The sequence below is a fragment of the Otolemur garnettii genome, unplaced genomic scaffold (assembly GCF_000181295.1).
Source record: "Otolemur garnettii isolate 467f Iridium unplaced genomic scaffold, OtoGar3 scaffold00070, whole genome shotgun sequence".
Taxonomy (NCBI): Eukaryota; Metazoa; Chordata; class Mammalia; order Primates; family Galagidae; genus Otolemur; species Otolemur garnettii.
Genome location: NW_003852465.1, coordinates 1,768,030 through 1,784,609, shown reverse-complemented (window position 1 = coordinate 1,784,609; position 16,580 = coordinate 1,768,030). Strand labels below are relative to the sequence as shown.

The window sequence follows — 16,580 nt, the reverse complement described above, 5'->3', positions numbered from 1 at the left end:
AGAAGTAAACTACTATCACAAAGTTGTAAAATTCATACACATGCTTTAAAAATGTTTATTATTCCACTGAAATACAATATTCATTCACACATTTTTCTATAATTGTCTTTGGTAAAAAAAAATTGCATATACTTACAAAGTAACAATGAAAGAAATCTCACTGGAACAAAGAGCTCCATCATGTATGAATTTTTTGTTGTTAATGACATATCAGATTAAAGAATAGGTCCCTTTGAAAAGTAAAAAATGTTTCATGTTTAAGAATTTCATTTTCCTTAATATAAATAATTTAAAGTTTTCATATAATAAAATGCCAGTTGATTCAGAGAATATTAAATAGTTGCCCCATGAAAGGGAATTGTCTGAAGCGATGAATAGTGGCCAGAGCCAGTGCATTTAACAAATGTGTTCATCCTAAAGCAAGAACGACCCTCAAATTACTACACAGACACTTGGCCCTGATCTTCCTCCTGTGGGAAGATATTTAAGTAATCCAGGTATAATTCAGAAGACTCAGCAGATATTATCACCCATCATAGCTAAAGCTCTTTTCTCTTTCAGGAAACTAAAGGGTGTTAGAGATTTGTCCTCAGGGTTTTGTTAGGGTTTGTGGAATCGTATAATTCTGAAAATACATTTTCTATCTGAATGACGTAGGATGTACAGCTTCACAGATTTAGAAAAATAGCTGGACAGAAGCATTAGAATGAAGCAGATGCGGGAACAAGTAGTCAGTGTTCTGGCTTACCTCTGAGAATTCAAACAAGAACATTAAACTATCACTTGAAGCACTGAAAATTGTATTTACACCAACGACACGAATTCCAGAATATCTACATTCAAAGATAAGAGCTGGGAAATATTGAAAGAAATAGTTTCTATGTATTTCCCGCACAGGAAGACTTAATGTTTCTCCATCAGCTTTTTAGTGGCGTTTTCTTTTAGATGAAGTTGTGGGGTGAGATGCACTGTCTGTATCAGCAGCAAAGAGAACCCACCCTCCAACAAAGGGCTTCATTAGTGCAAGTTCATTTGGCTATTTACAAACATAGATGATCGGGCATTTAAAAGCAATTTATGAAGGGATGTATTCATGGGAAGCTATTCTAATATCTTTACTCTACCTGGCAGGGTCTCTAGAAAGTAAACAAACAACAGTCTTGTTTTAGCTTAGCATTTAAAATAAAGTTCGCCTTCATTATGGACAGCAAAAATAATTATCCACTTCGTAAATTGTAGTACAACTACTGCAATTAATTAAGTACTTTAAAGATTTCTTTTCATTAATCCACAAAATTCATTAGGATATATAGGAAATATATATGTATTTTAAATAGCACTTTAAAACATACCTTCACTGGTAACTATTTTTATATATATTTAAATTAAAAATAGAACATATAAACATTCCTTCATATACACATGAGCTATTTAAAAAACCTAAGTACCCTTCACATGTAAACATTTTTTTAAGGAAATATGTATAAAAGAAGAGAATTTTTTTTCATCCAGATGAGAAAATAAAGATATTTTCAATATCTTATTCAACAGAAGTCTTTCTCATTTTTTCAGCTAATTCTTTCCTTACTTCAATGTGTTTTTCTAAATTTTGCACTTCATGTGGAAGATTGATGTCCCAAACAGTCAAGCAAGATTGAATCTCTAGAAAAAGAAACAAAAAAAGAATCATGATTCAAAGATCTACCATAAAACATTTTTATTTTATTTCAACTTGGTACATTTATTATTTTGATATATTAGTTGACTTAGACAAATGTGTGTGTCTATATATATATATATATATATATTTGATCAATTAGTTCCCATTTAATAGTGAGTACATGTGGTGTTTATTTTTCCATATATGGACAAACGTATACACTACGTATAAATACAGCTATAAATAGTGCACCAAATTATTGCTAGTTATAAAAAACTATACTTGGAAAATGTCTATAACAGATTATAGAAACTACTAAATTTCATAAGAAGTGTAAACATTTAATTGCTTATCATTTTAGTTTCTAAAAGAAATAGTTTTTTCAAACACTAGTAAAAATTAGACTGGAGAACACTTAGAGAACTAAAAATAGACCTGCATTTGATCCCATAATTCTTCTGCTAGGTATATATCGAGAAAACCAAAAATCACACTACAATAAAGATATTTGTACCAGAATGTTCACTGCAGCCCGATTCATAATTGCTAGGTCATGGAAGAAGCCCAAGTGCCCATCGACTCATGAATGGATCAATAAATTGTGGTATATGTACACCATGGAATACTATGCAGCCATAAAGAAAGATGAAGACTTTACCTCCTTCATGTTTACATGGATGGAGCTGGAAAACATTCTTCTTAGCAAAGTATCACAAGAATGGAAGAAAAAGTATCCAATGTACTCAACCCTATTATGAAACTAATTTATAGCTTTCATAGGAAAGCTATAACCCAATTTTAGTCCACGAATATGGGGAGAGGGGAGAGGGGGTGGAGGGAGGGTGATTGGTGGTATCACACCTATGATTTATCCTATAAGGGTACATGTGAATCTTACTAAATGTAGAATATAAATGTCTTAACACAACAACTAAGAAAATGACATGAAGGTTATGTTAACCAGTTGGATGAAAGTATTTCAAATTGTACATAGAAACAACACACTGTACCCCATGATAGTATTAATGTACACAGCTATGATTTAATAAAAAAATACATTTAAAAAAATTAGACTTCATGTGGAAATAGATAAGTTGTAAAAAAAATTCATATTTAGTTTAAGCTTGAGCTAGTTCTCAATTGATAGTACCTGATAGCTCAACTTCCCTGAAAAATAAATGTCATGTTAATATTCCTAAATCACTGAAACTTAATTTTGAGAATTTACAGCTAAATTACACTATAAATAAACTACCAGTTAAAATTACTGAAAGTATCATATGAAATATTTACAATAACTTTATAAAACTTAATATGCTACTATCATTCATATTTTTGCACTGTTTGAAATACAGTATCCCACTGAATATTACCTCTTTTTTTTTTTTTTTTTGAGACAGAGTCTTATTGTGTCACCCTCAGTAGAGTGCTATGGAGTCATAGCTCACAGCAATCTCCAACTCCTGGACTTAGGCGATTCTCTTGCCTCAGCCTCCCGAGGAGCTAGGACTACAAGCACCTACCACAATGCCCGGCTATTTTTTGTTGCTGTTTGGCTGGGGTGGGGTTTGAACCCACCACCCTTGGTATATGGGGCTAGTGCCCTACTCACTGAGCCACAGGCACCACCCTGAATATTACCTTTTTGGTGTTGTGTGCCTTCACTACTTTTCCGGTTGTACCCCAAAACCAGCACAGCATTTTTAAGGCTTCCTTTAAAAATAAAATACAGGAGTTTTCTGTTAAACAATATAATAAACTAGACTGCAAAAAGTACAGTTGTTAATATTTTAAGAAACAAATACCTTGGAACTAAATTTATAATTTTCAAAGACACTGCATCAATTCATATTGACATATGATAGACAAGCAATTTTTTGACATAAGAAAACCTGTGATCTATTCCCTGATATAATTTGTAATTATGTTGAGTCTGAGAAAACAGCTTTACCTTTCCATAAAATAGGCTTAACATTTATATATTCCTCCCCTGCCAAGTTATAATATTAAACGAGATAACGTGTACAAAATGCTTGCTTACCATAGACATACATGTGAACATCTGAATGGAGAGTTGGGTGGCTGGATATACTGACATTTTATGAGAAAATTCTATTTTAAGTCATTCATTGATTTATTCAACAGATAGTCATAAAAGTCTTCTATACTAGGCCTAGACTAAGTGCTGGGAATCAAGGCGTACACAGAAACATGGGTATCCAACCCTTGTGGAGTTGATGTTCTAGTGAGATTGACATTAGTGGGAGAAAGAAAAGATCATGACTGTGATTGACATCAGTGGGGGAAAGAAAAAATCATGACTGTGACCAGTGCTGCCGCTAGAGAGGCAGGGAGACAACTTTGACCTTGTCAGTGTTGATTTATCTGAGGTTTTGACACCTGAGTTAACTAAGCAAGAAGGTCGACTGCGTTAGCTAAGCAAAGAAGGTCCACCAAGCAAAGAAAGAAACAGCACGCAAGGCAGGAGAAAGCACAGTAATTAAAGGGAACTAGATGCTCATTTAGACCAGAAAGAACTGGGAGAAATCTGGTAAATGACAGAAGCTGGACAGGGAGGCCAAAGCCACTAGGCAGCGTATTGTAGACTCTGTTTAAATCTGTCTTTAAAGTCAAACAGAACCCATTGAAATTCTACTACAGTATCAGTGATCGAACATCTATTTGGGTCTCCAAAGTATATTCAATCTAAATTAGAGAACGTAAAGCTCTTGGTAGAATAAAACCAGGGAGACCCCCCCACACACACACTGTAGATAGGCCTCCTATGCTGCTTGTGTGGCCAAACATCCTGACAGCAAATAATCATTAACAGTATCTACTTCTAACCCCTTCTGAGTAACTCGGACATCCATCCGTGAAAAATAAGGGAAGGGGCTTCTGTTCTTCCTTAACATATGCTTGCAAAAGAATTCTAGTTTTACCTCATGGTCAAACATTTTATTACTTATTTGTTAAAGTTATGTAAACTGTAGTTTTGCAGAATCGAAGCCCACAGTCACACTTTTGTGAACAATGCAATATGATATTATTATTTTCTACAATAATTTATCATCAAAGGAAGGCACTGAAGTTTATTTGTGCAGAAAATATATTTTGTGGGCCATCATGATCTCTTCATATGTAAATAGAAACCAGGAACAAAAATAGACATAAAGGTTTGAGTAAAACTTAGGATTTTTCAATATTTGTACACTGTCGAGTTCAGCATATATCACTGTAAGAATACAAATTTGTTTATCGAATGAAAACTGAAATGAGATTTTTTAACAAGGGGGAAAAGTCTAGACTATGATCAAAATAAATATCTGCTTTAATTTTTTTCCTCAAAAAGTAAAATATACTCAACACTATGTGTTTTCCCTTTTTGTCTTTGCTATAAAGGACAAAAATCAGGTGAGACCCAAATTGAGGATTCAGCCGCAAATCCGCTTCTTTTCCTGGGACTGGGAGCATCTCCTCTCTCCGTTCTTTCAATGACTCTGTTCAAAATTTATCCCAGTCCTTTGTGTCACCGTGTGAACTTCCAAGACACTCCAACGACATTGGAAAGTGAAAACTTAAATTCAGAATAAAGGCGTCTTTTACAGTCTTCAAGAATATGAAAAACATTTAAAGGAAAGAACTTGCCTAACTGTGCCGTCATCATGACTCGAACAGAGTCACAAAAGTTGTAAATGATACGTATGATTCGACGAGTCGAAAGGTCGAGAAGAAGAATATGGCCTCCTCCAGTTCCGATCCAGAGGGCAGTGTTCTTCTGAAGGCAGAGAGTTTTCACTCTCCCAGAATAACACATTTTGTGTTTTGATTCTTTGCTTACTTTTACCATCTCCTCCCTAGAATCATAAAGAGAGCATCTATTAATAATTCTATCAGCAATTAAGAGGTAAGATAGATGTCTCTACCTATGTACACATATAACATTTAAGTTATGAAAACATCACAATATATAGTATGCGTCACTAATATTGTACAGAATAAATTTTGCTAAGCACATGCCAAAGAAACACATCTCTCTACTTGAATCATAAATTGCCAAAGATAACACAGTAATAGCCTTTCAACTTTAAGAAATTCTGAAACGAATTAGAGGGGCACACTTTTTCTAAGTACCAAAGCTATCTAAGTCAGCAAAAAGGGAATATGCATGTACCCAATAGAAAGGAAAAAGTTAGTTTGAAAAGCTTTACGTGAAGATTCAAAGTTACAAAAGAAAATAAAATTATAGTCATTTACATATAAAAGATACCAATGCAAACCACTGAGTTTTTCCCCTGAGATAATGAATACTCTAATTCAGGACAGAAATATAGTGTCCAGAAATAAAAGAATCTTCATAATTTTGGAACTGCAGGAAATAAGGAACTCTACCAAACAGAACTCTCAGCCCTTCTGAACATAAACAGAGAGGCTTTCTCACAATCCAGAGCAAAACCCTAAGATAAATCTCTGAAAGTAAACTTTGAAATCTCATTTTATGCACTTAGCGTATAATCTAAAATGTTCTTCAGAGTATAATACATCCATATGGTAAAATCAAAACAAAACAAAAACATAAAGCAGTTTGCAATTAAGTTTGGCAATGATCCGTTTCTCCACACCAGCTCAGAAAGGTTGCACTTGACACAGAGCCTGAGATCTGCCACTCACACACTGTTTCAGAGGAGCCTCGGAGCTCCTCTCTAAGTTAGGACACTGGTCAGTCTAGTACGTCCCTGTCTCCTGTGTTTCTCTGTTATTCTGTGCCTTTTTTTCCCCTTAGAGCACAGATTCCTTGGACCCACAGTCAAATGCTAAGTAGAATATTGATACTATGATGCCATCAGATCTACAGCTAGTAATGAAGGCTGCATCCATTTTCAATCAGGTGCTATTTTCAATAGAGAACATGCTTTGAAAGAAATTATATATGTAGTATGTTCTTATGCTTTTATTTTCCCACATAAAATTGGGCAGATATCAAAAGATGCTGCCAAAAAGCACGAACAGCTGTATTTTTGCATTCTGTCTATGAAGAGGCAGAAAGAAACAACTAAGCCACGATTGGTTCCTCCCTCTGCGAAATCTGAAGCATATGGACAGCTCTTTCAGGTATAAAATAAAGAGCGGATGAATTTACTTTAAAAAGTGCACACAGTCTATTAGTTCGCAGAGTTTTTCAGTTTTCTTATCCCACACTTCCACGACAGGGCTGTTTTTCTTAGCAATGTAGAGAACAGTGTCGGCCACCACGGCTCTGATGTTCGAATCACTGAAAGCTGCGTAAGCAAACCTGGAGGGGAACAGAGGAGTGTCACCACTGTTTGGGTTTTGTTTTTTACATTTCAACATGTAATACAACCTTACATCGGCTTTAATGCATTTAAAATTAACCCTATTTTGAAAAATAAACAAGCTAGACTATCGCAATTATTTCATACATTCCTCTAACCATTCTTAGTTGAATACATGTAGTTACTTTGGTACCTGGCCTGCTTTTCGTTACTTTACTTTTGATTTCCTTTAATGATAAATTAAAGATTGACTATGTCTATGTGTGGGTTTAGTTTTCATTTCAACTCTATCTGGTTCTTGTAGAATTTTACAAGAACCCTAGTTTCCAAAAGAAACATCCATTCTAATAGCTGTAGCTTTTGAACGATGCCTGAATGCTTGGAAAATTAAGGATTCGTTTTTTTAACACCTAGAGTTATAAAACAGAAGGTGTTGATGTAAAATGTAGTGGCAGGGTCCCCAAATGTTAAAGCAAAATATATCTCTGCATCAACATAGGCCAGTCGAGAAAAAAATGCACGTAATCCAAACATAAATAGAAAGTAAATTATGTGCCATTTTACTCCCTTTGAAAATAAAGAAAAATTACAAAAAGTATCTCCCTTACAACCTAAGACATTTAGCAATGCTCACATTTCACAAACAGAGTGGCTGGCATGGGCCCTGTTGGCGTGGCAAACACCTACTTATCTTTGGAGGCTTCACTTAAATATCAGCTCCTCTGGAATTCTTCCTTGACCTATGAAAATAGAGCAATATTGCCTTCCCTCCACTGGTGTAGCTATAATAGTATAGACCTTATTAAACATAAAGCATTATTCATAAATGTATCCTTCACATGAGACTGTAAGGGTAACTTCTTAAGGGCAAGGGCCATGTCTTTTCTATATATTTCCAATCCAGTAGAGTTATCATAGGTAAGTTAGTACCTTTGATATACCAGGAAAAAGTAAAAATGGTTAAAATTATAATCAGCCACATGCCAAGAGAATACAACAGTGATGTAAGAATCATCAGTAGGTCCCGGAGTAGGAAGATTTTTTTCCGCCTCCTTTTTCTTCCATTCTGCTAAGAGAGTGGAGATATAATCTGCTGACAGAGCCCCTATATTCTAGATAATTCCATATTTAATGGATGTTGGCTCCTATTAGCATAGAGTTTTACATAGAGTTTTAGAATTTATAAATTATTTTTGTGTGTTAATCTTGTTCTATCCTTAATTTAAAAACCTAAAATATGATGAATGTCAATGTTTGTTAGTTACAGAAAGAAAGGTTTACCAATGTCAAATAACTTGCTCAAGGCCACAGGACTAACGTGTTTCAGACCCAGGACTCCAAACAGGTCTGGTGGAGCCCTCTGGCTCAAAGGCAGCCATTGTCCAAAATGCCTACCAGTGTGATGAAGCAGCCCCAATGACAGATGTGGTGTCTGTGTAAGTGGGAAGAGACCAAGGCAACAGGAAATACTTTTCTAAAAGAGGTGAAATATTTCCACGTGTTTATGAAACCATGTCATCATTTTTTGGGAGAGATGAACGTCTCTGCGAACCTGATGTTTATACACCTAGATGTTCTATAGTAAAACATCTATATTTCAAATCTTATATGGAATTTTAAGAAGTTGACAGATACCCATCAGCCTACAAAAAGCTCTGTGAAATAAAAAAACTTATAGGTCCTTTCTTTTGAAACATTTTCAAGCTTGTGTAGTTGGGTTAAAAGTGGAAATAATAGATAGAGAATAAGGTCATCCAAATATTGACCACATGCTAATAAACAAATCTGTAACAAGACAGAAAATACAAACCCTCAACCCTGAGAACTTAGAACATAGCACAGTATATCTTAACCCAAAGGACACTTTAGAACCACCTGAGAACTTGGAGGGGAAAAACAAAACACTAACGCCAGGGTCTTATCCCAGGCTTCACTGGTCTGATTTAATTGTTCTGAACTGGGTCCCAGGCATTTTATCATCTTCAGCTATCTACAGGTTTCTAATGGGCAGCCAATGTTGAGAACCAGTTGATCTGGCAGTATCAAGAAGCTATTGTTTAAAATAGAATTATAAAAATATTACAGCTGTTGTGAAGGGAAACAACAAATGCAACACAGAACACAAACACTGGACACCTCCCCTGCACAGGTGGGACTGGGAGAGTCACTCAGAGGAAGTGGCATCTGGGCTGAAACAGACAGGGCATAATAGGCCCCCAGGCAAAGAGAAGACCGTGTTTGAAGACTGGGAGTGAAAGGAAGCAGACTGTCATTGAGAACTGAGACCATTCCAGTTTGGCTGAAGCACAGAAGGCAAGGAGGCTGCAAAATGGGAATCTAGAGAGGCAAGCAAGGCCTGATTCTGAAGGGCCTGGGAGGCTATCATGGGGAATTTGGACTTCACCCAAAGAATGATAGGATGCCACTGAAGGGTTGAAACAGGACAGTTAATCAGATTGACTTGCATTTTAGAAGAGTCTCCTATCTGCAATACTCAAAATAGACTGAAAAGAGTATAAACTGAGTATAAAAAAGTATAAACTGGATACTCTGAGAATAAACAGAGTATAAAAGAGGATAATCTGGGTATAAACATGCCCATAGGTGATGGATGGCAGACTGGCCCATGGAAGCTGTGCTGGGAACTATGAGAAGTACAAGGACTTGAGAGACAATGGCTAGAGCCAGGTGGATCCGGGGAACAGAGGACAGACAAGATCACTACACGTTTCAATCTTGGGCAATAGACGGATGAACCTTGAGATGTTAGCATATTCCCTGAGATAGAAATTTGTGGTGCAAAGCTCATAGTAATCACAGTAAGGGCTAACATGTATTTACAGTTTACTAGGTGCTGATGAGTGATGTTAAGCTCCTTCTATTAATTTTTGTATCAAGTATTTCAATTATCACTTTGACAGAGTATATTACAATCCTCAGGTAAGAAAGAAGTGAAGGTTCGAAAGGTTGTGGCCCAAGTTCACAAAAGCAGTGAACAACAAAGCCGATGTCTGAACTAAGATTTATGCTCTTATCCACCATCTTACACTTGTGATCACCAAGGGATGTAATGCTTTGGTTAACATACAATTTAAAAATTGAAGCAATATTAAACTGGGAAGAGGTTTATATTTTATTATATAGTTGTTTGAAACTAGCATCACTAACTTGGCTATAGAGTGGACATCTGTGTGTTCATCAAATCTAGAAAGAACTTTATTCCTGCAGTATATATTTATAGCAGTAAACACTTCATGGAAAGTATATTAAACTTCACCTGTAAAATCCATGAATTTAGTAAAAGACTGAGTTGACGGCCTTCCAAATCCATATGTCTAATTTGAAACACAGATTATAAAGTTACTAAAAATTTAGATGGATAAATACTATCGCGATTATAATGGTTTACATATTTTGTCCCAGAAGTGATAAGGCTAGATGATTTTTTAATATTTCCCTGCTTCCTAAAGTATTCTAAAGAATTTTCTAAATTTTCTAAAATGAACATTTAATTTCGTAATAGAGAAATGAATTATTTTATCTCAAAAGAACTTTATTCTGAAATCAATGTATTGACATATTTATAAAAAATAAGCATAAATAATAAATTAGTTGTACAGACAGAAAATAACTTACAGTTGATTAGTCCTCGTCTCAATGAGTTTCTGAATGGTGAAATCATTAGAAAATGAGAAAATCTTTGTGCCACATCCTCCCCACATCATGGTTTTTTCAGTTGAATTTGTGGATTCACTCAGACACATCAGGGGAGTGCTGACACTTCCTATGTTTAGTATCTTCAAAGGAGCAGCCCCTTTAAACTTTTCCAAAAAAGAGAAAACATACTAAGCAAAGTATCTACAGAATGAAACATATAAAATCTGTGCTTTTGAGAAACTACGTTCATCTTGAATAACTGGAGATAATAAAATAATAATTCAGATATTCTTTTTTGAAGTTTCTATAAAAACAGGATTCAATGAAAGTACTACACAGCTGGAAGGCTTAGAAAAACTTAAAGTCCAAGGAAAAATCTCTTAGTTTTAATAAACAAGTTCAGTAAGTTTGCAAAATACAAAACCAAAATATAAAAACTCTTAGTATACACTAATAATGAACTAGCTGAAACTACAAAATAAAGTAAAATACCTGAGAATAAACTTAACCCCGGTGAAAGATCTTGATACAAGGAACTCTAAGACACAGATATAAGAAACTGAAGAGGACATAAACAAATGGAAAACATTCCACGCTCACGGAGTGCTAGAATTATCATGGTTAAAATGATGATACTACCCAAACTAATCTACACATGCAATAACACAATGCCAATGACATTTTTAGGAGAAAATATTTTGAAGCTTTTGTTCTGACAAGGGCCTAATACCCACAATACACAAGGAACTCAAGAAACTCAACAGAAAAACCAAACAGTCCCACTAAAATGATCTAAATAGACATTTCTCAAAAGACACACGAATGGCTGACAAGTATACGAAAAACTGCTCAACCTCACTAATCATGAGGGAAGAACGATCCATGAGCATGGGATGTCTTTCCATTCGTTTACGTCCTCTTCAATGTCTTGTATCAGTGTCTTATAGTTTCTCTAATCAAAACCACAAGGAGCTATCATCTCACTTCAGTTACAATGGTTATTACCAAAAAGAAAAATAGTAATACCATGGTGGTAAGGATGCAGAGAAAAGGAAACTCTCATCCCGTGGGGGGGGGGAGGGGGAGAATTTAAGTTAGTACAATCACTACAAAAAAAAATACTATGATTTTCAAAAAAACTAAAAATAGAACCAACATATGATCCATCAATTTCACTCCTGGGTATTTATCCAACAGGAGGGAAATCAGTGTATCATGGGGATACATGGGCCCCTCTCCCCCATGTTTAGCGCAGCTCTGGTCATAATAGCAATGATATGGAATCACCCTACATGCTCATCAACAGATGAATGGATAAAGGAAAAGTGAGGTGTGTTTACACAATGGAATGCTATTCATCCATAGCAAAGAATGAAATCATGTCATCTGCAAAACAAATGGAACTGGAGGCCATTATGTTGAGTGAAAGAAGACAGGCACACAAAGACAAATCTCACATGTGGGAACTAAAAAGGTGGATCTCCTGGAGACAGAGAGCAGAACGACAGTCACCAGAGGCTAGGAAGGATGTGGGCAGAGAGGTCGGGTAATGGATACAAACAGACCATTAGAAGGAATAAGTTCTAATGTTCAATAGTGATATGGTAACTATAGTTAAAAACAATGGATAGGACATTTCAAAATAGCTAGAACAGGGAACTTGAAATATTCTCAACATGTGAAAGTAAAAATTCTCCTGCTGAAGAAATAGCCTAATACCCTCACTTGGTCATTATGCATTCTATGCCTGTAAAGAAATATCACACGTACCCCATAAATATGTACAAATATTAAGTACCACTTAAAAAAATTTAAGTGGTATTCAAAATAGCCTTATGACCAATCTCATCTCTTTTCCATGCAAAAGTTGTACAAGAAATAATCTAAGGGTAATACTTGACTTCTCTGTCTCTGATTAGATAAATAAGCTTTTTGGTGACAAGAAATATGAACGATTCGTAATCCTTCAATAGAAGTTGAATGAACAGATGGAACCAAAGATGAATGGACCATGGAGGAACGAATGCTTTAATGGCTAAATGAGAATCTGAAGAACAGAAAATTAAATGATTTCTGTAGCACTTAAAAATCAGTTAATGACCAGCCATATTTAAAAGTTAATTATCCTTTCTTTCTTCCACAATATATCTATAAGGAATTATCTACAAATTGAATTATCTCCATTCCTAACATTATAAATCCAATCTCATTTATCATTTTAGTCCCAGGTCATTCATATAAAATATGCAATGAACAGCAAGTATTTTCAGAGTAGCTACGGTGTATAAGACTTTATGAAGCAATAAAAAGATAAAAAGCAGAATTTATGATCCTTGCTCTCAGGGAGCTTATAATCACCTAGGAGAGGGATGCGCTATATAAAACAAAGGACTTAAAATAAATTTTGATGTAGAATGTAGTCAACATTTACCTTAACAGTCTTATCTTCAAAAATGGCTAAATTGCCATCAGCAGTTCCCACCAAAAGAAAATTTTTTTGCTTGCTGAAAGGAAAAATGTCAAAATTGTTACAGAAAAGAATATTAATATTGACTAAGATAGCTTTAAAGTTCTCCCCAGGTTAACTAAATTTTAGACAGTTTTCTTAACTATAAATTCATAGCCCCCATTTTCTTAGAGCTTTACTTTAGAAGACTTGCAACTATAAATTCTCTCTCTGCCCCTGTAAGATATATATAACTTTCCCCAGACTTATTTCCAGTTTTAAAGTCCAGCAATGTCTTTCCCAAGGACCTGGGTGCCATCCCTTTGAAACGTAATCATTGAGAAGGATGTTGGCCCTATCTCCCAATCTCTGTGAAAGGGTAGAAACCCACCTTCAGTAAGGGACAATTAGCAAACACAGATGCCTACCTATTAACAATCTTCTTCCCTACACAACCCAAACTCCTAGCTCAGGCCTGTGCTTAAAACTCTCCCACCTTCGTCTCAGTGGAGTTTCCTTTGATCTTTCTTCCCTATTGTGATAACCTTAAAAAATTCTGCCTTGCTTGTTCAATTCCATCCATTGACTTTTTTTTTAAGATCCAAATAATTTCAGCTCCAAAACTACCAGTGGAATTTATATTTTGGCTTCAGATTCTTTTTATGTTGTAAGCTGTTATTTATTTACCTATTTTTAATCTTTTTAACATTTTTTTTTTTAATTTCAGATTCAGGGAGGGTACAAACAACTAGGTTACCAAGTTTGCTTTGGTTAGGTAGAGTCCCTCCTGGCGCTGTGTCCCACGCTCTAGCGGGCACCAGGTAAGGGTATGTGGCTTCATATCTGTGATACTTTTTTTCCATTACTGAATTAAATCAGAAAAGTATGTGGGGTATGTAGGTAGTATAATCTTAATGCCTCCTGGAAATCATCTTGACTGAAAAATTACAGACACCATCCTAAGACACATGCTTCAAATTCTGCCATTTCATTAACGCTTCTTTGGGATAAGAACCTGAAATTGATAAGGGCTAAGTCATTTCTACTTATTAAGAATTTATAAATTTATTTAATTTTTTTTCATTAGGTAGTTAGATAACTGATGTGTTGAAGCCTGGCATGTAATAGGCTTTTGAGATTTTATACACACACATACCCTGTAAAGAAAGAATAAATGAGAATTCATCTTTGCAGAGGCCGTCCAAGGGGATGTGGACATGAAAGAAACTGAAGAGATACAGCCACAGCTGAGGGAATTTTTTAGTAGAGGGACCTCACCTACGGAGCATGTTGCAAGTACAAGTTGGATCTATCGGGTGTAGAACACAAATGGCTTAATCCTGTAATTGGGTAAATGAGGTGAAGGCTATGCTGATTAGTAGGATGTAAGCACTTCACTCTGTACAAATAATCAACACATTGAATCCCATAGTGGCATAAATGTATTTATAGTCTATGTACAAATGACTTAATAAAAAAAAATACGTAATTTTCCCACAGTGGTTGAATTCGCTGCTGTACCTTTGCTTAGAAAAGGAATTGCAATGCAGACAAGTAATGGAATCGGTCATCCTTTCTAGGGTATGTCTCTTTTTCCCGTCTTCATTATTGATGACCAGCAGAGTACCAGACTGTGTCCCACACACAATCCAGCTTTCCTTTTCAACAGGAAGATGTACCAAGGCTAAGCACAATATTCTACTATCAGTAACTTCCTGTTAGGAGATAAAAAGACAACTCAAAAGGACTTGGTGTAAGTTTAAGCAACTGGAACTTCTATAGAATGAAAATGTTTTATCATCAACATACTTGACTCTTTTTAACTCTTGCAGTCACTTTCAGAAACAATGGCAATTTTGCTTGCAACAGTAATTGAGTTAACTACCAAACAAGGTTTGCCCATCAAGAATGCAGCTAAAATTAAAAATTAAAAATTATTTTCAGCATCAATTCTCATTCCACCTAAACCATATAAGAGGATTGTTCAATTGTAAGAACAATATTTAGGCAAAACATCAATTTTGGTCAAAAGTCTGGAAGTCTACCTTATCCATCCTGTAGGAGGCACACCCACATCCCCTTTCTCATCAGGCACACCATCCCCCAGCAGCCCCGAATGTTGGCTACTAACAAACACCTCAGAGCTGAGCTTTTTACTACAGAAAGTCCTAGGCCAAAGGGAGCTGGCTTGCCCAGAAAAGCTCTGCAGGTGACCCCACAGCCACTCTTGGGTAGACTGTAGCCAATGACTCACTGATATGTGAGAAAGAGGGACCGCACCTCCCCACCCATACCCCCAATGCTAGAAAGTTCTGTAATGCTCTTTGCACTCCAGAGCTCCTTTGTAGGTAAAGCTGAGGCTACATTTTGCTAAGCTTCTTTTTTCTTTCTCCTTTCCTGGCTTTCTTTACTTCCCTAGAGACCCCAACCTAGGATATATATATTCTGTGATTATGAAACCAAAACACAGACTGTGAATACCTTGCTCTAAAGAGAGCTAATTTAATAATATTCCTACATTGGCTCCTACTGAATTTCTTCCTAAGTAATTTTTAACTAGCTTAGGCTCTAAATTACCCACGAAACAAGTGTTCTAAAATTTAAAGAGTATTCAGATTTACCTCGGAAGTGTGTCCTTCAGTATTTAAGTCGAGACACGAGAGCTGCCCTTTGTCCCTGTGGCCACAGCCCAGCCAAATGCTGGCGTTCTTGCTGTTAGTGGGTGTCGCAGCCATACATTCAGCAATAAAGCTTTTAGGTAGTAAAATTCGTCTCATCAGACAGATTAACTCTGCTGAATTCAACATGTCAAAGACCTGAGAAAGTTTAAAAATAACAACACAAATACTTAGCAACTTAACGCATGTCCCTTGAAGGATGGAATATAGATGTAAAAATTTAAAACTTAGATCTGTTCAATTGTGTCCCACCCAGGTCATCCAGATTAATAATACATTGAAAACCTAATCTGTATTTTTAAACAGCATGTGATAGGTATTCTTTTGTATGTATGGTATATTTCATAACTTGACAAGAAAAGAATATCTCAAAAGTGTCGAATGAACAGAATTTTAACCCACCTATGGGTTATTCTTCACTGAATTGTATATTATAGAGCCACAGAGAGGGGGAGATACACCCCAACTATAGACTTGAACTTCTACCAGTCAAAAGGACAGAATTTCAGTCTTTGGTAACTATAATTAGAAATCGCCTCTATATTCTGTTTCATATTTTTCTTTCAGCAGTAGAGGTCTACAGAGGCATTGTGAAGGCATTTCTAATTGTAAAAAAACAGAACCAGGAGTCAGGGAACTGGGATGAGAGGTATGATATGCCATTTGTCTGCCACTGGTGAGACCCCAAAAAATCTCCTGATTTTCTTCATGCCTCATCTAATAAAGGTGATGAGTTTACCTGTCCTATCTACTATATGCTGTATTTTAAAGACAAATAGGTATGTCTAAGCTTTGTAATACTGTCAATAGACTTTAAAAGATGTGAGGTTCATGTGTATTCTAAA

General features: G+C 35.7%; 1 protein-coding gene across 1 annotated transcript in view; it reads right to left on the bottom strand.

Moving 5' to 3' along the window:
* Nucleotides 1-1,443: 1,443 nt before the first annotated feature.
* Nucleotides 1,444-16,580, bottom strand: part of LRRK2 (leucine rich repeat kinase 2) — a 140,077-nt gene continuing 124,940 nt past the window's right edge. The window contains exons 44-51 of the mRNA XM_003793534.1: nucleotides 15,679-15,873; nucleotides 14,579-14,772; nucleotides 13,043-13,115; nucleotides 10,591-10,775; nucleotides 6,801-6,953; nucleotides 5,309-5,517; nucleotides 3,302-3,373; nucleotides 1,444-1,662 (exon numbers count right to left, since the gene is read on the bottom strand). Of these exons, the coding sequence (XP_003793582.1) occupies nucleotides 1,541-1,662; nucleotides 3,302-3,373; nucleotides 5,309-5,517; nucleotides 6,801-6,953; nucleotides 10,591-10,775; nucleotides 13,043-13,115; nucleotides 14,579-14,772; nucleotides 15,679-15,873 (1,203 nt within the window). The 3' untranslated portion in view covers nucleotides 1,444-1,540. The remainder of the gene's footprint in view (nucleotides 1,663-3,301; nucleotides 3,374-5,308; nucleotides 5,518-6,800; nucleotides 6,954-10,590; nucleotides 10,776-13,042; nucleotides 13,116-14,578; nucleotides 14,773-15,678; nucleotides 15,874-16,580) is intronic.